The 27921-nt window shown below is 41.3% G+C and overlaps 1 protein-coding gene across 1 annotated transcript in view; it reads left to right on the top strand.

Annotated features, from left to right (window-relative positions):
- ZPBP (zona pellucida binding protein) overlaps positions 1 to 27921 on the top strand; it is a 68020-nt gene that overhangs the window by 17190 nt on the left and 22909 nt on the right. The window contains 3 exon segments of the mRNA XM_030549397.1: positions 16616 to 16765; positions 18945 to 19163; positions 23749 to 23825. Of these exon segments, the coding sequence (XP_030405257.1) occupies positions 16616 to 16765; positions 18945 to 19163; positions 23749 to 23825 (446 nt within the window).

The raw sequence follows: 27921 nt of genomic DNA, 5'->3' as shown, positions 1-27921 counted from the left end.
ATGAATCTTTTTTGACAGACTAGGGAACTTATCCTGGTATGGAACTTGAATTTTGTTTTTACTTGCCTTATGAAATACCCCTTTCAGACATTGCTCCATGATCACTCCTCCACCTATTCATGAAGACAGCTTTCTTGATGGCCATCACATCTGCCCAAGGGCACAGAGCACTTGGGCCTTCAGTGACAGACCCCATTTTTACAAAAAGCGACAGAGAGTCCTGTGGCACCTTATAGACTAACAGATGTATTGGAGCCTACGCTTTTGTGGGTGAATACAGGCGAGTCTCATCTTACGCGGAGGTTCTGTTCTGCGGTTAGCGTGTAAAGCGAAAACCGCATATAGTCAAAATTACATTGAGTTGAATGGCGGACGGAATTGCCCGCACTACAGTTACAGTATTAAAATTTTTGTTCTCTTTTTTGTTTTTTGTTTTTGCTGACTGTGTAAAGCTGAAATTGTGCATGTTAAATGCGCATAAGATGTGACAGACCTGTACTCACCTCATCAGATGCATGTCCTGCTTTTATAGTATCCTTTAAGGAAAAGATACGGTTGTGACAACATCCCAGATTTCTGCCTAAAGTGTCTTCTGAATTAAATAGAACATTCACCTTTCAGTTTTTTTCCTGAAACTGCAACAGATGAGGCAGGAATCTGCCTTCTATACCTTGGTCATCAGGAACGTGTTCGGTGTGATTCTGTTCAGATAGAAGGCTCTCTGAATGCGTCTCCCAGACTTTCGGTTGCAGACAGATCAAAGAGTTCTACAGTCTCCACCCAGTGACTCATGATTGATCTCTGGATGTATTATTTAGTTATTATTCTGCCGATATACAGTATCCACCTTCTAGAGGGTTAGCCCATTCCACAAGGTCACAATCTACTTCTCTGGCATTACTCAAGATTGTTCCAGTTGTTTAAGTTGCAGCTCTGCAGATTTCAGCTTCAGTATATACTTTATCCTAACCATGCTGTGGTTCATGCCTCTAGATCAGATGTTTCTGTTGGCAATGCTGATCTCTTTTCAGTATTGGACTCAGTCCTTCTTATGAGGATACTGCTTAGGAGTCACCTGAAATAGAACTCCCATAGGGACACTGCTCAAAGAAGGAGAGGTTATTTATCTTGTGTAATAACTGGAGTTCTTTGAGATGTGTATCCCTGTGTGTGCGCAACTACCCATCCTCCTTCCCATCTGCTTTGGATTTTCTTTGCTAGACTTTGTGGTAGAGCATTATGACAAGGAACCATGAAACAGTCAAAGTTTGCTGGAGCATAATTTTCTCAGCAATGCCCCCTCCGCCTATTTGCACAGGAGTCATGAAGGGACAGCTGAATATAGCTACACACGGAAGAGGGCCAGAATCTGGACTGAGTTAGATTAATATAATTCTGGGGACACTCATTTGATTTTTAAAGTAAAGTATAATTGAAAGAATCAGGCCCAAACAGGGGATATGGAGCAGATTAAATTGGTGGTATCTGACATTCCTATGCTGATACTTCCAAGGATATAAGCAGGCAACAATTCACTACTATAGAGTAGGTTTTACTATTTAATAATATTTGAGTTTTAAATTCTTCTAATATTGTCAAATAATTTGACAGTTTTAAACTATTTCTGTTTCACTTTTCACTATTTTATGTAGCTCTGAAACATTTTTATCATTTGCAATGGTAAACATTGAATTTTTTTTACTCTGTATTTCAGAGAAGCCAAAATTAACAGATATTTGTGTGATCAGGTGTGCTGCAAATCCAGACTGATAAATTGTCCTCCAGATGACCTGTTTTTGCAGAAGATCCTGTCATCTTCTCATGCCCTTTAGGGAAGAATATTACATTTTCTTTACACTCACAAGTCATCTGCCTTACATAGGCAGGTGTGTTGTTGGACTGTACTGCGGAGGGAAAAAAAGTTTCTACTCTCCTGTAAATATTTGATTTTTATCTGCTGTTGAGGAATACAGAAAGGGAAGCAATATACCACCTTTAGAAATTTGGCTGCAAAATATTCTCAAGGCCATATTTGTCTAGTTTCTGACAAAATGTCTGCTCCACATCTTTATATAGTAGAAGTAATAGACAGTATGAAAAAATATTTTGAATATAAGGGGGTTTATTATTAACAGTTTCACTGGTCTTTAAATATCACTACTTTTTGCTTTGAAGTTACACTGAACCATAAGTTTTGTCATACAAATAAGATCATAAGTTCATCAAGTCTAATAAGACTGGCCGACGGTGACCAACACCTGATGATTTAGATGAAAGTCAGTGCCTCCCTCCCCAACTCAGTACACCTTCAGTATCTGTATGATGATCGGTTTTTAGCTTAAGCAAGAGATTTGTTCACCTATAGTGCCAGGAGATATTTCTGTGGCAGGCTTGTCATTTTGAAGTAAACAGATTATGGCATATAGGGTTTTCTTTTTTACTTTAATTTGTTTATTAACAAAGCCATTCCTATGTAAAAAAAAATCTTATAAAGCTAATTTTACAACTAAAATAGAGATAAACTTAGTATATACACAAATACATGATTATAAATTGGACTCTAGAAATCTCTAAAGCTGTGTTGATGGGATGTGCTACTTTCTTCAGCTTTGTGATATTGATTACCTATTGTGGCTGAAGCTTTTCTACTCTTTGTCTTCCTCCTCTGTCTTGTCAGTTGGTAATGTTGGTTAGTCTTTCATTATCTCATATTTGAGTCCAAACTTCTGTTTTTCTTACATTTTAGTTATGAAACTTGTTTATGTTGTCCTGTCAAAACTCTGTTAATTTTTCTCCTTTATACTCCTGTTTTCTGTGCTTCAATATCTTAATTTTGAGTTTAATTTTGACTATTGTTTGAAGGAGTTTCTCCCTAAATATTCAAAAGTAGTTCTTCAAGTGCTTGCTCACGTCAATTCCATTCTAGGATGTGTGCACGCTCACATGCACGGTCATCAGAGATTTTTGCCTTAGCAGTATTCGTAGGGTTGGCTGTGGCACCCTCTGCAGTGCCGCGCTCATGCATCAGTATATTAGGCACTGTCAGCCCTATGCCTTCTCATTTCCTTCTTACTGCCCGTGGCGCTTGGTCAGAGTGCCTTTTTCCCTTGCCTAGCAAGTGATTAGCGGTTCTCTTCTTTCTTTGAGCTCTTAGTGTCTTGTAAATAGATTATTTACAGTAGGGGCATCATCTCCCGTGGGGAAGGAGGTTTTGGTGTGAGCTCTCGCTCCTCTACCCCAGATGAGGGGTTTGCGGGGCCCTGTCATGTCAGCCTGCCGGCCGACTTTAAAGAGCACCAGGCCTTGCTTCAAAGGGTGGCCACAAACTTGAGCCTGGAGGTGGAGGAAATGGTGGAACAGTCAGACACTTTGTTTAATGTGCTCTTGGCATCTGCTCAACCACATGTCATGCTACTGGTGCACAGTGGAGTCTTGAAAATAGCCAGAGTCCTCTGGCAAACTCCGTCTTCCATCCTACACACCTCCAAGAGGGCTGAAAAGAAGTATTTTGTCCCAGCTAAGGATTTCAAATACTTGTATGCTCACCTGCCTGTAGGCTAGCTGGTCATCTCTGCGGCCAATGAGAGAGACAGACAGGGGCAAACAAGTTCTGACCCCCAAAATAAGGAGGCCAAGAGCCTGGACCTTTTTGGAAGGAGAATTTATTCATCAGCCAGCCTTCAGTTCAGGATGGCAAACCACCACGTTCTTTTGGGGAGATATAACTTTTAACTTATGGGACTCCCTCCATATATTCAAGGAGTCTTTGCCACAGGACTTGGCCCTAGTTGAGGAGGGTACAGCTGTAGCAATATGCTCCCTCAGATGGCATGGGATGTGGCTGGCAGGGTGGTTGAATTGGCAGTGGTCATGAGGTGTAGTTCCTGGTTTCAAACTATGGGCCTGTCCCAGAAGATGCAGTTCTCCATCCAGGACCTCCCATCTCATGGGAATGGACTCTTTTCACAGCAAATGGATGTGAGGCTGTATGGACTAAAGGACACTCAGGCCACCCTCCACTCACTGGGTCTGCATACACCACAGTCGGTGAGGAAGCAGGTCTGGCTGCCCCCACTTCCAAGGCCTTGGCAGCCGTCTGCAGGGAGAGGGGATAGAGACACAAGTTTTAGTCTTCACTGCCCTTCCTCCTCTCGCTCACCTGCACAACCCAACCTGGTGAAGCATCATGGGGGAACAGAAGCACTCATTTTGAGGGTGTGCTCTAGAACAACACCCCAGTCAACTTCCCGGATTTGCCTCATGCTTTCCTCAACTACCTGTGCCCCTACCATTTGGCCTGGTCACACATGACCTCGGACCTCTGGGTGCCAGAAATTATTTCTGGGCTACATCCTGCAATTCTCGATGCCACCCCTTTTGACATCCTTCTTCAGGGACCCTTCTCACGAGCAGCTTCTCATTCAAGAGATTGAGAACCTCCTTCAGCTGGAGGCAGTGGAGGAGGTTCTTCAGGAAATGAGAAGAAAAGGGTTCTGCTCCCTGTTACTTCCTAATCCTGAAAGCAAAAGGGTGCTGGAGGCCCATCCTGGATCTGCAGTACTTCAACAGATCTCTCAAGAAGTTGACGTTTCACATGGTCTCACTGGCCTCCATCATCCCCTGCCTTGATCTGGGAGACTGGTACACTGCCCTCGACTTGAAGGACGCTTATTTCCATATGTCCATCTAGCAAGGGCACAGGCGGTTCCTCCATTTTATAGTGGGCCGCCACCATTTCCAATTCATGTCACTGTCTTGTTGGCCCCAAGGGTGTTCACAAAATATATGGCACCAATGGCCGCTTAACTGAGGTATCCAGTTCTACCTGTATCTTGATGATTGGCTCATCAAGGGCAGGTCTTGGAAACTGGTACAAAGGAGTCTCGATCTGTTATGTTCCACCTGCCATGGCCTGGACCTGTTGATAAATGAAAAGAAATCAATCTTAAGGCTGGTACAACGGAGAGAGTTCATGAGGCGGTCCTCGACATCACACAAGACAGAGCCTTCCTTCTGGAGGCCCGTTTTCAGGCAATGTTGGACCTGATGTCCCATGTGAAGGACCATCTACTCACCATGGCTTGCACCTGCCTGAGATTGTTAGGCCACATGGTAGCATGTTCATACATGGTCCGTCGTGCTTGGCTCCATCTCCGTCCAATGCAGGCGTGATTGGCGTTGGTCTACATCCCCATCAGACACAGTCTAGACCAGGTAGTCATGGTGCCGGGTCATATACGGTTGTTCCTGAATTGGTGGTTGGACCCCAGAGAAGAGTTGGAGGGAGTTCCCTTTGCAGCCCCATTCCCATAGATGACTCTGGTTTCCAGTGCCTTGGACGTGGGCTAGGGAGCCCACCTGGGCGAGTTCAGTGCTCAAGGCCACACTGGTCATGGGAAGATCAGTCCCTTCACATGGATGTCAGGGAGCTCAAAGCAGTTCGCTTGGTCTGCCAGGTTTTCCTGCCCCACCTGGAGAGCAAAGTGGTACAGGTCCTGATGGACAATACTGCTGCAATGTATTACATCAACAAGCAGGGCAGAGCCAGGTCATCAGCCATTTGCCAAGAAGGTCTCTACCTTTGGGACTTGTGTGCGCAGCATGCTGTTCATTTGGTGACTGTGCACCTTGCTGGGGCCAGGAATGTGTTAGCAGATCGCCTCAACAGGAACTTCTCTTCTCTTGCTCCAAAAGGAGATGGTCAGTGTGATCTTCCAAAGGTGGGGAACTCCATGTTCTGATGAGACACGAACAAGTCCACCTTGGGAGTGCCATATGTTCTGCTTGATTTTTTCGGGGGATTGTCAGGGGCTCCCTGTTGGATGATATTTTGTTCCTGTAGTCGGTGGCTCTGATGTATGCCTTCCCACGCACAGAGTCCTCATGGAGATCGAACAAGACAAGGTGAAGGCTACCCTGATAGCCTCGGCTTGGCCTTGCCAGCATTGGTTTGGGAACTGAGAGAGCGTAGGGTCGGCGACGTCTAATATACCGATGCATGAGTGTAGCACTCCAGAGGGTACCCTACGGATACCGTTAAGGCAAAAATCTCCAATGACTGCACATGGGCACACACACACTTTAGAATGGAATGGACACGAGCAACACATCTCGAAGAACAACAGTTACAAAGGTAGGTAACCGTTCTTTCCTTGGTGGTGGGCAGTGACCCTCTTCTAGCAGACACCAAAAAGTTCCACCACTAATTATAGTTTTAAGTAGTTATCATTTTTCCTTCTCCCATGTAGAACTGTGACTTGATTTCATTTTTCTTGTACCAGAATTTCCCACATTTCTTGATAACCAGTTTTACGGGAGTCATTCCTCTTCTACCACCTTGCTGTGTTAATTCTAGCTGCAGCTAGGAGATGAGAGATCAGTTATTTATGGTTTTTATAAAACTCAAGAGTTTTCAGGACCCTTTAATAAAAATACTAAGGGGTTACCTGACAGCTGACAGCTTACCTTCCTTATGGAGGCTCCAGTGGCGTTCCAAAATGTCTTAAATGTTGGGCATATCTATCATATGCACAGGCACATATTGTTTTCATAGATCCACTGGTTAAGCAGAACAACAAAAAACATCTAAGAAAAGCGTAAATGGTTCCAGTCATAGGAAGTAAGACTTAGAAACATCTGACATTATCTCAATGTCCTGAGGTACTTTAAAGAAACAAATTGAAATGAAAGAAAATAGTCAATAACCTACTTTTTGCTTCAGAGTAAGCCTCCTGTGTCTAATGACTAACATATGACTCACTCAGGCATTGATCCACTATAGCTCATGAAACAGGTAATTATAACATTTAAAAAAATCTAATTCCACTAAAATCCTCCTGATGAGTTACAAGAAGGCTTTTTTCTTATAATATGTGTACATTAGAAAATAAAATAAAAATCAACAAGTATAGTTCAATGCAAAGGTTCTTGGTTTACACTCAAGTTTCTATACAGAAACACTGAGGAATAATGCTGACATTTTCAAAACAAGTGCAAGAAAATTGGATATCCAGTCTCATTAGATTTATGTAATTGCTGTAGAAGCTTTTACTAGGGAATTTCAGTCACCATCGAGTGCAATATTACATCATGCATTTCATTGTAGTAAAAAGATGGAGTTTTATAAGTAAGTTGAAATGGCAATATGCCAACTAATTCCTAATGTATATCACTATGACCATTACTATAATGGGTCTGCAGGTTTAATCTGACCGTCCTTTTTCATTTTAAATTCTTCTAACAGCACCCGAAAATTTCCATAAAAATTTTACTAATTTCCTTAATTTTGAGGTTCAAGAAACAAACAAATAAAATCCCTATCAAATGTGACTAGATCTTCCAGTTTCCAGCACAATAGTCTGTCTCAGACCATGGAGTGCTAATCTTAAATCTTATTTTGGATTTGCAGTGCATCTTTATTTTTTTTTTCTACAAACTGCAGTAGAAATTCTAAAAGAGTGTTATGTCCCTACCAGTCAAGATGCAAAGAGGCTAAAAAGAGTCAAGAGCAACATAAAGCTACTTAACAGCTCTTATGACATTTTGTCATTTTCAAATTAGAACTTTACTGCTTCTCTGTGTAACCCATCCTTTCTTGTTTTGATGTTGTCCAAATTGATTTCCATTCCTGGGTACAGGTGCTTTCAGTGCAAGATCTTCTGCAAAACAGTATCTGTTCGGCCACTTACCCACCAACTGTTTCCCCTTGCATAGGAGATTGAGAAGTGGGCACAACCACATATCTTTCTGACTACCTACGGTACAAAGAGTTCAGAGCACATTCAGTATGTCTTAAATTGCAGCAAGGAAGGTTTAAATTGGACATTAGGAAAAACTTCCTAACGGTCAGGGTAGTTAAGTACTGGAATAAATTGCACAAGGAGGGGTTGTGGAGTCTCCATCATTGTCTAACCTGCTCTTAAAAATCTCCAAACACGTGTCAGGGATAGTCTAGATAATACTTAATCCTGTCTTGAGTGCAGGGGACTGGTCTAGAAGACTCCCTCGAGGTCCCTTCCAGTCCTATGATTCTATGTTCACAGTGCTTCCCTTGTTGGTTTTCTTCTTTCTTTGCTCTTTTTCATGATCGTCTTAGTATATAATTCATCTAGCTTGTTCACCAGCTTCTTTTGTTAAAAATAGAAAATCCCCCTTTTTTTTTTTCTGCTGGTCATGCTGTTGTGGGTGTCTTCTGAGCACAGCCGACTTGGGCTGCTTCCCCTTTCAATATCAGTTCTTTTAGGTTGATTCCCCTCCACCTCTTTCTTGGATCCGTTAATCCCACACTTTGATTCTTCAGTCATGAAAGAAAACCAGTTTCAAGAGACTTGTGCTTCATGCAAAGCTGTGTTGTCTGTTACAGATTCCTATATTCAGAGTCTCTCTAGTGCCTAGAAGAGGGTCACAGCCCAGATGTAATTGATGTGCTTCATCTTCTCCAGCTAAACTCGCAAGCATTGGGAGGTACCAGCTCAGACTCCTATTGTTGACTCAGTCTAGCACCACTGAGATTTCTCTGCTGTAAAGGACTGCTCACCAAAATGGCTTCATGATTGCATAACTGTCTTAACCTCGTCCTGGTCAACTGAATCCGATATGGAGCTTTCAAGACCAGATTTACTCTGAGAGTCACTGTGCCCTCTTTTTTGATAATGATATTTAGGAATCCTGCAGTAGGCTCTGCTTCTCTTCCCCTCCCCCAGCTTCTGTTCTCAAGGGATCTGTCACAGATATACCAGACCCCTCTTCAAGCGGGAAAATACCCCCTCTTTTCTGCATCCTGACATAGATTCTGTGTTAGAGGAGGGGAAACTGGGTATCGTCAAGGGACAGTTTCTCCACCCACCCCAAAGCCCTGCAGGAGAGCATCCTGGGTGGCCTGGGAATATCACTTATTGCTGTGGTTTGTGGAATTTCATGTTCAAGAGTAAAAGTTATAATTCCCCCTTTTTCTGGGTAAGGAGAGACAGAAAAAAGTCTTACCTGGCCACTCTTATTGTTCTCCTACTTTGGGTTTCCCAAAAAGATAGGCCTTGCTCCACACTTTCTATCTTAAAACTAAAATATGTACATCATTGCTTGCCTGCCTGCCTTTCTATTTATTTTAGCTGCTTCTGTCACTATGGTATGGAGGCATCAAGCAACAACACTCCACATTATCACATCAAATACTACTTCTGAGGGCATTCTGTGCAACAACATTAAAAATTCTTCACCAAAAATTAATATTCTGTGCACAATATTCTTAAAATTCTGCAGGTTTTATTTGTCAATAAATAACTGCAGAGGCTCTAGCATGGCAGTGAGGAGCACAGACAAGTGGCTGCACAAAGGTGGGAGATCACCCTGCAGCACCCCCAGCCATAGGACACAGACACACAATGGTGAGGCTGCACACAACCCTGACACAGCACAAGGCCTGGGCCTGCCTCAGAAACACCCTGGAGCCCTGTCCCTCTGCACCAAGTGTGAGGCAGGCAGCCTCAGGCAGACAGAATCCAAATGGGATGGTGGGGGGGTGGCCGCTGACCACAGGAGAGTGGCACGAACAAGCCGAGGAGGAGCGGCCTGTCCTCTGCAGCCAGGGCAGGGCTGTGCTACCAGCTCCCGCCTGAGGGGTTGGTGGTGGCTGCTGCCCGCGGGAGAGCGGCCGGACATGTTCCCCACTTAGCTGGCTCCCTGTGCTGCTGCACCTGGCGGCAGAACAACAGGCTGGTTACCACCCCCCGGGGTGGTCAGGATACAGCCCGCCGCTTCAGGTATGAGCATTATGCCGCCCCACATATTTTGCTGCCCTAGGTACCTGCTTGTTGAGCTGGTGCCTAGAGCCGCCCCTGAGAGTGGGTGTGGCACTGCATGGCTCTCCTTGCTCCTCCCTGGGATGTAGAGAAGAAACAGGCTTTAAGCACTCCGAAGCACAAGTGCTGCAACTGCAGCTGATCCTTCATGGCACACGTAAAGTGGTAGAAGATCCCCTGCCCCCTCTCAACCCTTGTGCACAGACATAAAGGACGAACTGAATCTGGCCCCAAATGAATATGATATGATATAGATTACAATCTGCTAGATCGTCATCTGGAATACTATGATCAGTTTTGCTTTCTTTATGTTAAAAAAAAAAGTTCAGTGCAGACTGAAAAGTGTCAAAAATATAAGTAATGTGGTAGGGTTTAACTATTGTGAGCAATTGAAAAGACTGATATTGTTTTGCCTGGAAAGGGATGTAACTGAAGTTTTCTACATACCCAGCATAGTTTTGATCGGCCTGTTTTATCCTTTTACACAAGGGTAGACTTACTGAAATTAAAATGTAGTTATTTGGAACCAGTAAAAGAGCCTTGCCCACAGCAAAAAGGATCTTGCCCATCTGTCCTGTAGAATTTAGTGCACCTGAACAAAATAGTTTTTGAACATACTTTTTTTTTCATAAGGATTTGATTTGCATTTCTAGCTAGTAGCTTCACCCATTTCAATCTTCTTTCAGTGGTGTAGGATTTTGACATTCAAAGGCGCCAAAATAGGTTTGCCCACTGATGCCAATTTTGAAGGCTCTTCCAGATCTTCCCATGCAGCAAACCCCAGTCATTTGGAGACGTTATCTTTATGAATTAGTAACAGAGCCAGGTGTGCCTGCATTCAAATTCCCGTATATCAAGGCACCTTGATTCAGGCACTGGTCTGGCTGTCTTGCACTGTCTGGACACCACAGAGCAGCTGGGTGGAGGGCTGAGATGTGGCCCATAGTCCTTAAGCCTCTGCTTGTTTTCTACCAAGGTGCACCTGTCTGCTATCTCAGCATATAACCTTCCAGTTGATATCACCTTTCCTCAGTGACCCACCACCATAAGATTCCTTAAAGGATAGGTGAAGGTATGCTCATAAATCTATGAACCCATGTTGACGTGGAATCTCAACCTGGCATCTCAAAGTTAAAGAGCTCACTCTCTAATTTTTTATAATATTCTTTATTTCACTTGTCACTTAAAACAGTTTTTAAAATCAGTCATGCCTGTTAAGATTGAGTGAATTGCAGGCTTTAATAGCTGATCTTCCACTGTATTCCACAAGGACAAAATTGTCCAATGTCCTCATGCCAAATGTCTATGGATAGTGATCAGGGCTGGTGCAACCATTAGGCAAACTATGCAGTTGCCTAGGGTGCCAAGATTTGGGGGTGCCAAAAAGGGGTGCTCCCATTTTTTTTACAGCGTTCCTGGGCTGGGCTGCTGGCGGCACGCTGACGTGTGGCTCAGACTCCCTCTCCTAGTGCAGCTACCGCTTCATGCAATTACTGTCATTGCCGGCGGGGCCGCAGGCGGCTGGGCAGCGCTCTGCTTAGTGCCCATGAGCCAGACGACGGTCTACGGCAGGTCTTCACGAGGAAATGGGAGGCTGCCTCCTGGCTCAGCCTCCATGCTCAGCCCCAGCGGGAGGCACGGAGAGTGCATTCACCCCTCTCCCCAGAGAACAAAAGAGCCTCAGGCGGCGGTCCAGTGGAGGAAGAAAGAGGACTGCGACGCCCGTGCGTTGGGCAAGGTATGCGCTTTCCCACACAGCTTGGCCTCGGGCTCTTGCTGGTCCATGCTCCTGTTCCCCTTGTGCATGGGTGGCTGGAGAGGATGGCAGCCCGCAGAGCTGAGCTGCCCTGGTGCCCCCCCTCCCTGCCCCAGCCTCTGTCATATCCGGTATCTGGGTTTTAAGCCCTGCTGCTATGTTATGCCTGCAACAGGCCTAAACCTGTGAGTGACCCCCATAGCAGCTGCCTGAAATGCTTGGGGGAATCATGCAGAAGAAGCGTGATATTCATTTGAGTTCTCTCCTCATGGAGGCTGCGCTCCGCCTGGCGCAGGACTGCAGTCTCGGCAGGACTCTTGGCCCAGTACCTCACCTCGGTTTGTAGATTTGTTGTGCACCCCTGGCATTGGGCTCAGTCTGGCACTGCTATCCCTCGCCAGTGCCCAAGAAGCAGTCAAAAAAGTTGGATGGACTGGTTAGGTTAGGTTAGTTGTCATGCTGTTGCTTGGCCAGTGTAGAGACTACTGAATGCGTAATATTCCTCTATGATATTCTGTCCTGAGCAAAACTGGCATGTTATGAGGTAGTGCCTGTGAGGGACAGGTGTCTGTTCATGTCATCCAGCCATCATGTCTTAGGTCTTCTTGGGGGGGGGGGGGGGCTTTTCCATCCTGCTTTCATTGGATCAAAGTCAAAGATGATTCTCACAGGGAAGTTAGCAGGCATTTAGAGCAGATGAGCATACCACCACAGAGAGCACTTGGCAATCATTTAACAGAGTGTGACCTGTTTAGTTAGAAAATGGAACTTTTCATTCAAATTGAGTTTATACCATTTGATGTTTTTAATCATTTGGAGGTGCATGGCTGGTTGGACAGAATGGATTCTGTAGCACTCCCAGTCAGATTTTGATATGAAAGAATGAAGGAAGGAAGTATACGTGACTAAAAAGAGTGTAGTTCTGATTACAATCAGCATTGCTTAATTTTAAGGGAAAGTCATCTTGATCTCTTAATCAATGTTTATGTCAAACAGTTGACGAAATTCAAATAGTGACTCATAGTAAGTGACATGTATTCTCTATCCCAGTGGTTCTCAAAGCCAGTCCACTGCTTGTTCAGGAAAAGCCCCTGGCGGGCTGGGACGGTTTGTTTACCGGCTGTGTCTGTAGGTTCGGCTGATTGCAGCTCCCACTGGCTGCGGTTCGCCATTCCAGGCCAATGGGGGCCGCGGGAAGCGGCGCGGGCCAACGGATATGCTGGAGCGGCCAACTGCTGCCAGTGGGAGCTGCGATTGGCCGCACCTGCGGGTGCGGCGGGTAAATAAACCAACCTGGCCCGTCAGGGGTGTTCCCTGAACAAGTGACGGACCAGCTTTGAGAACCACTGCTCTATCCTTTACTTTTAATAGTGAACAGGAAAAAGAACTGATAGGAATAAAATTTCATTTTTTCGTTTTCAGTTGATGCAGCCTCATGGCAGATGGAAAAAAAATTGTCTGGGGCACAATTTCGTAAGTGGAAGGCTTATAAGCAAAAAGAAGAAAGAAAGCAAGAAGGTTTGTTTCTGAAATATCTCCATACTCTGGCCAGAGATGAAAGTAGTTCAATGCCAAAGAATCAAGCAGAGATGGAGGTGGAAATGACAGTTTCACAAGTTGAAGAAGAGTTTGAAGAACATCATCTGAATATTGAAGACAAATCAAATGAGACACATGAGGATCAAAACTTGGAAGACCATGAAAGTGAAAATGTCACTCATTTGAATTTAAGCTTTAGTGATCCTGCTACTTGGGCCAAATGTGATGATCAAGTCCGACAAATTCTGGTGGAACATGGGCTGGAACAAGTTCAGCAGTTTGATTTTCCCAAATATAGTAAGCAAAGAAAATTCTCAACAATTTATAACAAACGTAGGCTTGTTAATGGAGAAGAAATGCAGCGTCAGTGGCTGCAGTATTCCACATCAAGTGATTCTGTCTTTTGCTTCTGCCGCCAGTTGTTTGGCAGTAGTACTATTGGCACATCATCTCTTTCTGAAAAAGCTCAAGGGATTGGAACAGCATGTTTGCAATTCTTTCAGGGCACAAGAAAAGCAGTCAACATTTGACAAATGTTCAAACATGGAAGGAACTTGAACTGCGATTGAAATACAAGAAAACAGTTGATGAAGAACATCTGCACTTCATTAAGCAAGAAGAAAAGTATCGGCAGCAAATGTCTGATTGCTTTGGTCAGAGTTCTTGGTATGCAAAACCTGGCCTTTTGGGGGAACACATGAAAAACTGCACATTTCTGGTAATAGGATCTTCTTAAAATTTGTTGAATATCTAGCTTTGTTTGACCCGCTTATTAATGAGCATCTTCACAGGGTTAAGGACAAGGAGATGCATGTACATTACCTAGGGAAAGACACATACAGAATGTGCTTATTCAGCTTCTATCCAATGCCATAAAAAAAAATCCTAGTATCTGCTCGTGCTGCAAAATACTTTTTGATCATTCTAGATTGTAGATTGCAAGCTATGTTGAACAAATGGGCCATGGTCATTTGGTTAATGGATAGGCCTACTTCAGAGACAGAGAGTGAAACTGAATCAATATGCTAAGGAATATTTATTGGGATTTGTGCTGCTTATGGAGACAGCTGGAGCTGGTATGATAGAAACTACTCTTCACCAGTTATAAGAGATGTCGCTGCCTATAGAGAACTTGCGTGGTCAAGGCTACGACAATGGGAGCAATATGAAAGGGAAAGAAAATGGTGTCCAGCAAAGAGCCTTTTTTGTTCCTTGCAGTGCACATTCATTTAATTTGGTTGTTAATGATGCTGCAAAGTGTTACTTGGAGGCAGCCGCCTTCTTTGGTTTAGTTCAACATGTCTATTTGTATTTCTCAACCTCTGCACATCGCTGGGAAGTTCTATCACGCCACGTAACTAATTTCACAGTTAAACCATTGAGCGAAACAAGATGGGAAAGTTGAATTGATGCCTTGAAACCTCTTCGCTATCAGCTTGGTGACATCTGTGATGTTCTGATAGACAGACATCTATGAAGACACTACTCTAACAAGATCATCTGACAGTGTCACGAGTTGATGCAAAGGATCTTACAAAAGCTATGTCTAGTTTCAAGTTTCTTGTTTCTCTTGTTTTGTGGTATGACATATTGTTTGAGATCAACAAGGCTAGCAAACAACTTCAGGCGAAAGAATTCAACATGTGACACCATTAATCAACTTGGAGAAACCAAGACATTTCTTGTGGGCCACAGAAGTGATGCAGGCTTTGAGAAAACATTGGTAGGTGCAGGTGAACTTGCGGAGGAGTTGGATGTACTGGCACTTTTTGAACCAGATCCAATCCGTATTAGAAAAAAGAGGAAGCAGCTCACATATGAAGCAGATGACGAACTTATTTATAATCCGAAAGAAAAATTCAAAGTGAACTTTTACTTTGCAGTCATTGACAACAGCAATAAATTTGGTTGAAGAAAGATTCACGTTGATGCAGCAAATTAGTGTAGTATTTGGCTTCATATATGATGTTTACATATTTTGCAAAACACAACACCAAAGCAAATTATGGAACATTGCTTGAATCTGGATCAAGCTTTGCAACATGGTGAATCCAAAGATATTGATGCCTTTGACTTGTGCAGTGAATTGCAAGCTATTGCAAGACGAGTCCAAAAGAGTGCATCATCGCAAGATGTATTGAACTTCATATGGGAAAATAAGCTGACAGATAGTGTCCCTAACACAGTTTACTGCTCTTTGCATCCTCTTGACTCTCCCAGTTTCTGTGGCCAGTGGTGAGCGAAGCTTCTTGAAGCTCAGGTTGATAAAAACATACATGCGAACATCAGTGTTGCAACAAAGACTTGTTGAGCTATCTACCTTGTCAGTAGAACATGACATTGCTCACAGCATTGACTTGGAGGAACTTGTTTCTAAATTTGCTAAACTTAAAGCGTGGAAAAAATAAATTCTAAATTATAACATGTTACTCTGTGACAGTGTATTGTGTATAATGTATGTGATTTATTTTAAGGGGGAAGGGGACGGGGGTGCAAGGTGGAAGTTTCACCTAGGGCGCAAAATATCCTTGCATCGGCCCTGAAATTCACCTGATTCAGGCCATTAATTTCTCAATATTTTTCCGAAAACCTCACTCACACTAGAAAATTCTAGGCTCCATAGCATAGATGTTTCATCTTGACTGGACTAAGATATTTGGGAAGTCCACTAAATGTTTTATGCCCTTGGTAATGCAGACAGAAATGCAGACACTGTACTAGTTTATTTATTTATTCCCATGCAGTTTTTATCAAAGTGAATCAGAGTCTGCCTTGATACCTGTTGTTATTTAGTCTGGCTGTCAGTATCTGAATATCTTAAGAGCTCAATCTACTGCCTCAAGCCTTCTTTCCATCCTAGACATCTGTACAACTGCTACCTTAAGTCTTGTATACACATGTCCAGAGCACTGCTCTTTCAGTTTAGCATCTCTATGTGATACTTATTTTGGGAAACTTTGTCTTGTGGTCCTTTGTTAAATTATAATTTTTTAGCCTACCTACTTTGGAGTTCTGATAATTGTTAAACTTCCACAACTAGTAATACGTGGGGGTAATTGTCAGAAAGATTACTTACCAGTAACTGTGGAATAAATATATATATATTCTTACTGTATTGCTTGTAACTATTCAGACTATCTGCCCACATTCTCCTCTTCTGGGAGTTCTCTACTATGAGAAGTTATAGTTTACTAAAAGGAACTGAGATGGTTGGGATCATAACATGCTTTTATAACTGAACATTTTTGTGTGAGGGTGCCTGTGCAGCCCAGTGAGCACTACTTGTGTGAAATTCCAAAAGCTCAGCAGTACTGGGGCACCTATCTATAATGGTGAATATGCAGTGGTAATACAGTCAAAAACTACAGTTACTGGTGAGCTTCCTTCTTGTATTAAGGCTGTAAGTACCATTCTGTGCCTGGTTGGAACCATAGCCATTCAGATTCCTCCTTTTGTATTTTCCCATATTATAATGAAAAGTAAAGCTAAACTCACTGTACTGTTTTATTTATTTATTTACTAGAAAATAGCAGTGTGAAAATAACACCAACAGGAACCCTAATATTCAGACACTTCAAATACGACATGAGTGGAATTTACACTTGTTCCCTCGTTTTTAAACCAACTGCAGAGCAGACTGAAAAAAACTATTTGCTCAAATATGTTATTTATGGTAAGAGATAAAAACAGTTAATTTACAGTACAAAAACATTTTTTCTTTCACTTTTAAAATGTATGTTGATGTTTTGAAATTCTGATAGGCCAGCTTAATTTAATTTGAGTAGAGTTGCAGAATTCTGTACCTCTTTTAGTAATTTGCTGTTAATTGTCACTTACCAGAGAATTCATGGACTGTCATTTTCAGTGCTTTAAAGGAAATTTTCTGGTCTTTTGATTGAGAAATTAAGCATAGCTCTCTGCTTTTAAAAGAAAACATAAAACATAAGTGGAAAATAGAAGATTGAAAAACTGGGTGGGTGAAAATTCTTAAAAACTATGCCAAAGTAACTTCATTTCATGCTGAATATTCCTTTGGAGATTTATTTTAATGTCTTTTTTTCTTTTTTTACCTCCTATTCCTGGGACTTCAGGAGAGTCACTGGGACACACTTTACACCAATGTAAAGCTCTTATTCAGTTTTGTTTTTACAGTGTTGTCAAGTAAGTCATGCTCTTCTGAGTGAATATTGTGTAATGAAATATAAAGTGTTCGCATTTTTTATAGAACGTGCTAATTCTGCTTCGCTATTCAGAGTAAATTTTGTTGCATGATATAGCAGAGTGCCCCCTGATTCTGCTGAAATACAAGTATTACAGATAAAATTATATTTCTTCATTACCAGTTCCCCTTTTCTTCCTTTAGGGTCTGATTCTATTCCAACTGAAGCCAATAGCAAAACTCCTTTTGACTTCAATTGGAACTGGGTTGAAGCCAGTATTATCTTAGAAACACTGAGTAGAACAAAATAGGACAAATTAATTCCTGCTTTTAAATTCACCTGAATTTGGCCCACTATCTCCAGCCTTAAAAAGAAGTCTGATTGTTTTAGTAGTTTGTCAACTTGCTGAACAAAGCTGAAAAGGGGGAACTTCTTTTGAATTTTATTTTTTCATGATCAAAATGCTGAAGAATTTATTGTTCCCAGCATCTATTTTCTAGTGTTATCTTTCAGTCTTGGTACAACTTGCTTGTTTCCCACAACAAGGCTCCAATCTAAATGTCTGAAAGAAAAATTATTTTTATAGAAATGTACAGGGCTTCCAGATTATACAGCACCTGGGGACAGAAGCAGATGTGGTCTCCCAATTTACAGGAATAATTTATATATAAATGTATTAAAATACATGATGATATGGCTTAAAAAAATTCAGAATGAATATGGGATACTGCATTATAAACAAGCAGTGAACGGTCTAGTGAGTTATCTCTAAATGGGTACCAGTACACCATCATGTAGTCTGTATGGCATTGTTTTTTAACCCAGCTACCTGATTTCTCTACTGTCTCCACATTCTCTTTTTCCTTGTCATGTATTCCTTGTATCACTGATTTTTCCATTCTCCTTTCTCTGTTCCTTCATTCTCTATTGCTCTGATGCCTCCCTGCTTATTTTTCTTTAGCTTCCATTATTTCTGTCTCCTTGTGATCCATCCATTTAATCTGTGACCCCTACTGTCGTCTTGACCCCCTTCACCATGTGCAATACTGTGATTGTGGGGAGCTAGGGGAGCTAACTTTAATTCAGTACAGATTGCAGCAGAAGAGACTCTCCTCACCCCCCTCCGCCATATCAGCTATTCAGCAGGACCAGCAGAGAGACTGATCTAGAGGGATGTGTTGCTGAGCTCAGTTGTTAGCGGTCTCTTGGATCTCATTTTGGGGGACAGGAATCAATCTTAAAGCCCTTTAAAATAGCTTTTTTGGTTCTCACTAGAAGGTGCAGAGTACTGTATTATAATTATATATTATTAAATGCAATGCCTGTGATGATAAATTGCACCTCATGTTGAAATGTCTTCTGAAACTGCTATTATCTTTGTTACTTTATATTTTTAAGCACTTACACTATAATCTCTTCATTCCTTGAAAGTGAAACAAAAATATGTAGGGTCTTTGTCCTTGTTAGGATATGTTTTGCAAAATGAAAGGTGATATTTATCTGTGGAAACAGGAATGATGAATTGTAAAGTATTTTCCATTGTTCTCTGACACATGAATCCTTCATTAAAATTTCAATGGGGATGTAAATCACTTTTGTATATGAAATACACAAAAATACTGTCTTTTTTTAACTTAACCTTCATGTTTAAATGTGCATCTCTCAGTATCTTGTATTTTCTTTCACCTGCAGCTTATTCTGATCCTAATTTTTACTATGAGTTTACAGCCCGGTATCATGCAGCACCTTGCAACAGTATCTACAATATATCCTTTGAGAAGAAGTTGCTTCAAATACTAAGCAAACTTGTCATTGAACTTTCTTGTGAGGTTACTTTACTCAAGTCAGAGTGCCATCATGTAAAAATGCAGAAAGCAGGTCTACAAAATGAAATCTTCTTTACTTTTACAGGTAAAAATTATTGATCTTTTAAAGACTACTTAGTGTTTTCATGGTGAAGCAAAGTTTATTTCATGGAATATCTTCACTATTCTTATTGAAAGCATTTTATGTGTTTAATTCATAAAGAATTATCTAGATTGCAACAAAATATATAAAAATAATTTATGTGGTAAATCCATGTACAAATTATGAAAATTCAGATGTCTGACTGCAAAAAATATCCTTCACAATAGCCCACGAACCAAGTTAGGAACTTTTATGCATCTACCCACAGACACAATTATTTAGTTGGTCTTACCATAGAGTGAGATTTTGATCCCTGAGGCATGCCCACACAGGGAAGTAAAGGGATATAATATGCCCCCTTCATATATTGTGAGGAGCAGTGCAGTGGGAGAGCAGCTACTGTGGGGCTGTTATTCCCCCTCCTACGCATGTGTGTGGAGGAAGGGAGGCTATGGTTGAGGAGTTAGCAAAAGCATTCCACTGTTTTCCCTCCTCCCCCCCCGCCCCCCCCGCCACTCAGCCCTCCGGGGAAGTAACCTGTGCCAGGCCTGTGTAGATTGTTTTCCCTGAAGCAAGGAGGGACCACTGTGTGACTGAGAGTCACAGTACAGTTCCTGTTCTGCTCCTGGTGGCAAGGTTTATGACAAAGCCTTAATAATTTGCTTAAAAGTCTGCTACTGTTCCTATCCCCAAATTAACTGGGTGTGAGGGATAGTAGATTGAAGGGCCCTAAAGCACAAATTGAGGTTGAAGAATCCATTCCTCTGCCTCCAACGTGCTTCAGCATAGTTGTGTTGGAGTAAAATCATTTTGCTGAAGCTTTACTTGATTTTCCATGATTTGGCATTGAGCTGTGGAAATAAGAGTATATTACATCACCTTCAGGATGTATATTTTTATCAGGAAAAATTGTCAAGAATTTGCTAGGCTACCTAAAACTATCACCAGGAGATGAGAAAATGATACCTATCCTAATTGATTCCCCTTCTTTGGTCCAGGCTCCAAGCACATGGCCAAGAGGGAACTTATATAGCGTAAAGTTACAGCTCCTGCAGGGGCATTACAAACAGCCCCTGCAGAACACTATGGAGATACAAGATGTCACCAGTGGTCAGTTCCTTTCTTGTTGCAGCTGACAAAGGAGCTTCCAGTGGTTGCTGTGCTGGCTGGCTGCCGCAGTTGTCATGCATATCTTCTAATTTGACAGCTGTCCATGTAATTTTTCCTTAAAATTCAGTGGACAATTGAATCCTTTAACAAAAGAAATTTTGTTCAGTATCACTCCAGGTGGCTTTCCTAATCCTTACAAATGTGTATCACAAGAAAATAAGACTCAGAGGGCTAGATTCTCAAAGATGCCAAAAATTAGATTCTGAAAACCCCCTTGCAGCTGCTGCCTAACCCTCTAGGCTCCTAAAGTCTCTGTGTGCCTAGCATTCTGCTAGTGGACATGTGTAAAATCTCTTACGTCCCAGTGGAATCTGCAAATTAGGCATTCCCCACCTATCTCATCTGCATCATGGTCCAGTTTGTGCCCGTGGAGGAGGAGATGGTAGTAGTGCCCCCTATACCCTGTAGTCAAGTGGTTAGAGAACTCTCACATAAGATGTAAGAGGCCTGGCTACAAATCCTTATACTTCCTGATGTGGAGCAGAAGCTTAAACCCAGATCTTCCCTTTTCTAAACTCTGAGCTATGCAGTATTTTGAGGTGAAACTCAGTCTCTCTTTCACTTTTTGTAAAATACATAATTATTCACTGGATCAAGGAGACAGAGAATGACTGACCGGTTATGGTACTCTCCTAGAGTATGGGAGACCCATGTTCAAGTCCCTGTTCAACAGCAGGCTGAATGAGGTTTTGAACCTGTCTCTTCCCTAGTTGAGGTGAATGCACTAACCACAGGATTGTGGGAAGGGCGGGCAACAGGTCCCACCACCACTTTTTGCATGAAAGGACTGCCTTGGTTTAGGCACCTAACTCTACGAGAATGTTTAAGCAGAGGGAATCTCAAGCAGAGGAACATGCCACAAGTTAGGTGGCTAAGTCATTTTGTGGGGTGGTGCTTAGGCCCTGCCACCATCCCCAAAATTTGCAGTTGGGTAGCTTAGGCAGCTCCCTACTCAGTATGCTGGCTTTTGTGAATCCCATTCTTAGGACCCTAACATGTCCCTTATATTGTATAAGGAACCTGGATAGCTAACCTTGGCCTGTGGAATGCCTTAGGCAGCAGGGACCTAAACGTTAGGCATTGCAGCACTGAGTCTAAGTCTCATTTGAGACTTTGGACTAGATCCACATTCTTTATTATTCCCAGTGTGGGGGGGAGGGGGAAAAAGAAAATAAGAGGCATATTGGATCTAAGAAAAGAGTTTACTCAGTAGGTTTAGGCTTTCAATGTAAAGGATGCCTACTTTCATATTTTCATCTGTCTTATTGATCAAAAACTATATGAGGCTTGGCTTGAGTGAAGATTCCTCTCAATATAGGGTATTTTTCTTTACACTTTTTTCCTTAAGAATGTTTACCAAGTGTCTGGCTGTGCTGTCAATAGATGTAAGATGTCAAGGTAGCTGTGTTGGTCCCTACCCAGATTTCTTGTTGAGAGCTCAGTTTTCAAGAGGGATCCATTGTGCAGTCTATTCCAGTAAAATGCCAGTGTTAAATGTAAACTTTCATTTTGACAAAAACAGCGAATTTCATACGATTTGTCCTGAATTCCAAATCTGCCACCCGCCTTGCAAATGGCAGATTTTAGTAAATGCAGAAGTCAGTCTCTGTATGGTCTCAGGGTCAAGGAAATATAACATTCTTCCTGACAAAGAACACTTGCTAAAACAATCTGAGCAGAAAATACAATGCCCAGCATGGGTAGTCCGTCAAAGACTGTAGTGTTCGAAAGAAAAAACACTAAATGTTTCACCAAACCAGTCATTAATAGTTTACTGTTTTTTCTCTTCTAAATCTGAGTCATTGCTAGGGGGAGTTTAAATTATATAACCTAGATATTTAGAGTTCTTAGCTATTGTCTAGACTACGTATATAGGACTAAGACAACATGCAAGTCTCCTAGACCAGCGGGAGCTGGTGTTAGAGTTGCTGGGGCCCGAGGCCAAAGGCCAAGCCCCACCGCCCAGGGCCAAAGCCCAAAAGCTTCAGCCCTGGGCGGTGGGGCCCAGGGTTACAGGCCTCCTGCTTTGGCGCCCGCACCCAGAGCATTGGGGCTAAGGATTTGGCTTTGCCCCCGTCCCCACCCGGGGCAGCTGGGCACAGGCTTTGATCCCCTGTCCTGGGGTTGTGTAGTAATTTTTGTTGTCAGAAGGGGGTCATAGGGCAATGAAGTTTGAGAACCCCTGTCCTGGACTGTCTGAGGCTTATCAAAATCACAGATGGTATGATCTCTTATCCGAGATTAAATGGATCAAAATGTGCAAACAAACCTGTTGTGAACTTGCAGGTGTTCAGAGTCTTGGAACATATTTTACTAGATTTAAGCAGCTTCTAATGCATATTTCAGAAATGTTTCCATTACAGAGCAATGTTAAGCTGTTGGTAAAAGGAGTTCAATTCATACATTTCATATTCTTGACTTGGCAACTTGCTCCCAGCATTTTACATTAGAGTAAAATCTCTATTTAATTAATATTTCTTCTGGCCCTCCATCATATTGAGTTGTTAGTGCTTGTTAATCTCCCAAGAATGTGGATCTGTACAGGCAGATGATTTCATGAGTGTAATTATTTGCCTATATGGATCCATGCTTCTCACCGTTCTTCATGTCAGAGTTGTATAAGGATTCTTGAGAAAATGAAAGGAACAGAGTGGTAGCTAGGGCTGCAGTCCATTGTTATGCATTCAGGCTCAGGCATTAGGCACTTATACCTATAGAGCATGCATGTTTCACAAGAATGTAGATCCATAAGGCAATCATTTTTGAAGCACTAGAGTTGCTGAAGTAATCCTTGTTATATTCTACTGTACTATTAGTCTTTCACTAGAAAGGAACTGATCATTGGAAGCACTAGGGATTATCATGGCTTTTCTTCAGGGAAGGCTGAAGAAGTTCCTTGTAGAAACAATTGATCAAAACTTTGAGCTTTTGGAGGTCCTGCCTGGCCACACACTCAAAGCATCAACCCAAGAGTGATATATTAAGACCTATGCCTTAATTAAACAGCCACTCCAGTTAAATAATTCTCAAATGGATTACTCATCTGAATTGAAAGAATATTTACAACATTGGTAGATTTCTAAGATTACTAATTTCCTAGAGATCAAAATCTGCAAATAAGTATTGCCTCCAATTACACTTTTTAAAAAAAAGAGATATCAAATAATATTTAAGTTCACCATGATCTAATTATATGTTCACGAGAGGAAAATTCTGATTATTTCTTTAAGACAGTATTACTAGTCAGACATCTGAACATGCAAAAATTATTTTCTGTGTAGCTCCTTCAGGCATAATCAGAAATGTAATTTTATAAATTTGAAAAGAAACCTTTAAGTATATTTTTGGGATACTAGCAAGTTTAATGTTGATTTCAGTGTATTTGTTCCTTTGTAAAGTAGAGTATGTTTTGTTACAGTTTCTTCTTTAGATACAGAAAAAACCAACAATCCATGTCAGCAAAAGAATTGTGATACTGCTAAAAGATTAAAGAAGGTACTGTAGATAAATCAAAAAGCATGAAGACCAGCAAAAATAATCATTCAACTCTTTCTAGTGCCAATAAACTGATCTAAAGAATGAGTGTAGTAATTAAAAATATTAACGTATGTGCAAATGGATGTACCAGTGAGCACTTACGTGTAATTTACCACCTATTAATGTTTAATTTTTGGTTCTCCATGTGAAAGAGGGTGAATTGCATTGTGGCTTTATTTGGAGAACAGGCTGGAGCTGTTTGATACCAAGTGGTGAGATAATTACACAGAAGTAAGATACTGAGTGCAAATAGTAAGTAGTAAAACAATCAGAAGAGGTTTGAATGTAAAGTATTTTATAAATCTAACCATAGTTTGCAACAAAGCATGTCTGTACATTTTTTGACAGTAACCTTGATGTTGGTGTGTGGCTTACCAGGACTTTAAAAAGTAAAGTGCTACAGTAAGATAGAAAAAGTTAAATATTTCCTTACTTGATTAGTGTATTACTTATAAGATGTAGAGGACATTTTTCAGAACTGTAGACTATTGAGCTACATTTCAGAAGACACACATTTTTTTTTCGTTTTTTGTGTCTTAGAACAAAGGTTTTTTATCAAACTAATCTTCAAAATTCAGTTATTTGAGATTTTCACTTCCATCTGAGAAAAGGAAAAATGAGTTTGTACATTTTTTGTATCATTGATATAAACAGAAAAAAATCTTAATATATTAGAAATTTGGGTGTATCTATTCACTTTTTTTCCTTGGGAGATTTTGTGAAAGACTGGAGAACTGGTAGGATTAATAACATCAGAAAAGCAAGCAAATGAAACAAGCTTGAGATGATTTGGTCATTCAGATTATTCAAAAAACTCTTTGGACAATGGATCTGTGCCAGTTTATACTGTCTGAGGATCCCTCCCCCCAACCTTTTAATATCTGTATATCCAAAATGCCTGAGAAACACTTGGAGAAAAATGTCTGTTAGAAATTCAACATCCTCTAGCTCTTCATGTGAGTGCTGAAAGAACTCATAGTCCATGTCCAGGTTCGCAAATGAGTCCTGCAGCAAACCAATAAATTAGACTTGACATTCCTGATAGTTCTTATGCTAAAAAACCAAAATGTTAAAATAAGTCCTTAGTTCATGTATGCATCACTAGAAAACAACAACAACAACACAAAAGGTGGGAGGAGCGCACAACCCAATATTTTTCTCCTTTTACAAGTCACCTTTAAAGCTTTTTCTAAAGCTTGGGTTCCATGAGTATAACCGAAAGTGGAATTTGCTCTACGGAATTTGGAAAGGTCACTTTGTTTGTTTATATTAAGAGTTAGCTCCAGTTCACCTCACAGACTCCAGAGAAAAAAATGATTTAAGGCCTGTTCAAGAGAAGCACTCCAACCAGTCAAGGCAACAGTAGCAGTTATCACAAAAAGGTAATTCTGTTTTGGGTCTACAACTTTGGAATACAGTCAATGGCCATGGTCAGCAAACAAGATAAGGTAATCATTCTTAAAATATGGTCACTTTTAATTTCTTTTCCATTTACTGCCAATTCTCAACCAGGGCTACTCCATTAATAAGATGAGATCGCTTTGGGAAGGAGAGAGAAGAATAGGGGTTTTCAGAATGTGCAGACAATTAAAAGCTCTATGTCTTTAAAAATTAGGATAAAAGAGAAGTAGAGCTTGACATAGAATGTGAAATTTGTTTGCTTACTAACCCCAGAAACAGTCAGAAAATACAGTACTTTATATTTCAAGGGAACAGTAGATTCCTAGGGCCATAAACGAAAAGAAAAGATGTCAAATAGGAAATACAGATCAGAAAGTGAAGATTTAAAATGTGGCTTCCTATTACCTTAGTCACCCTCAGTAAGGAAGCTGATACTACTGCAACACTGAGGTCACAGGAAAAAGTGTGGTGGAATTTATTGGATTTGATCTTTGCAAGGACTGACATCCTCAATTAACTATGTTTTAAAGGCTTGAATAAGGCTGATTAAGGAAATCCACAGCCACAGGCAGATCCTCAAATCCTTCTTGTGAAGCACATTTCCTTGTGCAGCAGTATACTCTTCAAGCTTATTAAGCTGTACATGATGCTATCACATTGATGCCATCACATTGTCACATGATCCCCAAACTGAAGAGCCAGTGCCTAAGCACAGGTTTATTGTGTCTGACTAGGAGTCAAATTCTGCCATTTGACTGCACACACTCAAATCACGACAGGCCAGATCCTCAGCTGGTGTTAACTGTTGTTGGTCCACTGAAGTCAATGGAGTTGCATCAATTTACATCAGCTGAAGAGCTGACACAATGGCTGAGATCTATACACATACCTCAGGACAGAATGTAGTCTTAGACATTCTGGGCATTCATCCAAAGTTCCTTTCCTAAGTGGTGGAGTTGGAATTCCATTATTATCACTCTCACCTTCATACACATGCCATACTTTACCAACTGGGCTAAACAGCAGTGTGCCAAATTCACTGACATGAGGGGTTTTTGTTTTGCTCCTTAAATTTGCAAAATTTGGGACACAGTTTGAATGTTATTACAACCATTCTATAAATTTGGTCCTAACACAATATTATCCAAATACCACTGGCAAGAGGTTAAAGAAAAGTAAGGTTTATAAACATTACAAAAGTGTGTCATTTAAACATCATCTTGCTATCTTAACTACACACAATTCCTTAGTATCAGGAACCTTGATTTCCTGGTAAACTGTGGTAATGCAAAATCTAACAAAACTGAAAAGTTGTTCCAATTCTAATCTGGCAGATTTTTTTCAAGATTTATCCATTCCAGATGAGAATGGGCTTGTCTATAGAGAGTTAGTATGCAGCAAGATGGTGAGAAAATCTACTAACATGCCAGACCCTAGCTTAAGTGTGAACCCTGCTACCATGCACAAACAGTTACATAGGTCAAAAGTTCTATAGCAGTAGATAACAATACTGCAGGGGTAGGCAACCTATAGCATGTGTGCCAAAGGCAGCATGCGAGCGGATTTTCAATGGCACTCACACTGCCCGGGTCCTGGCCACCGGTCTGGGGGCTCTGCATTTGAATTTAATCTTAAATAAAGCTTCTTAAACATTTTAAAAACCTTATTTACTTTACATACAACAATGGTTTAGTTATATATTATAGACTTATAAAAAGAGACCTTCTAAAAATTTTAAATGTATTACTGGCATGCAAAACCTTAAATTAAAGTGAATAAATGAAGGCTCGGCACACCACTTCTGAAAGGTTGCTGACCCCTGTAACAGTGCATGATAGCAGGGTACACATAACCAGTAAATGCACAGCAAGCTAGTGTTCCCATGTTCCCTTAAATATAAAGTACTGTATTTTCTGACAGTGTTTCTGGGGACAGTAAGCACACACATCTCACATTCTGAGTCAAGCTCTATTTCTCTCCTTTTACCCTAATTTTTAAAGACATAGTGCTCTTCTTTGTCTGTGCATTCTGAAAACCCCTGTTCTTCCCTCTCCTTCCCAAAGTGATCTCATCTTGTTAAATGGAGTAGCCATGGTTGAGAATGGGCAGTAAATGGGGAAAGCAATTAAAAATTACCATATTTTCAGAATGATTACCTTATCTTATTTTGCTGATCACTGCCATTTACTTTATTCCAAAGTTGTAGACCCAAAGCAGAATTATTATCTTTTTGAGATAACTGCTATTTTTGCCTTGACTGGTTGGAGTGCTTCTCTTGTGATAACTGCTTAGGTAGCCCATGTTCTAGCAGCCAAAACCACTTGGACAAACCTTTCAGCGTTGTTAGAGAGAAAGAGAGACAGAAGCCAATAGCTTGATGGTTAGGGCACTCAGCGGGGATGTGGGAGACCCAGTTATGAATCCCTTCTCTTGCCTGATGCAGACCAGGGACCTGAACCAACATCCCAGGTGAGTAGGCTAACCACCAGAACATGTTTTAGAGGAGTAGCCGTGTTAGTCTGTTAGTCAGCAAAAAGAACAAGAAGTCCTTGTGGTGTCTTCGAGACTAACAAATTAATTTGGGCAAAAGTTTTCGCTGGCTATAACCCACTTCATCAGATGCATGGAATGGAAAATACAGTAGGCAGGTATA

This window comes from Gopherus evgoodei, chromosome 2, assembly GCF_007399415.2.
Source record: "Gopherus evgoodei ecotype Sinaloan lineage chromosome 2, rGopEvg1_v1.p, whole genome shotgun sequence".
Lineage (NCBI taxonomy): Eukaryota > Metazoa > Chordata > Testudines > Testudinidae > Gopherus > Gopherus evgoodei.
The sequence above is the reverse complement of the archived record's forward strand: the minus strand, read 5'-3'. Positions and strand labels throughout refer to the sequence as shown.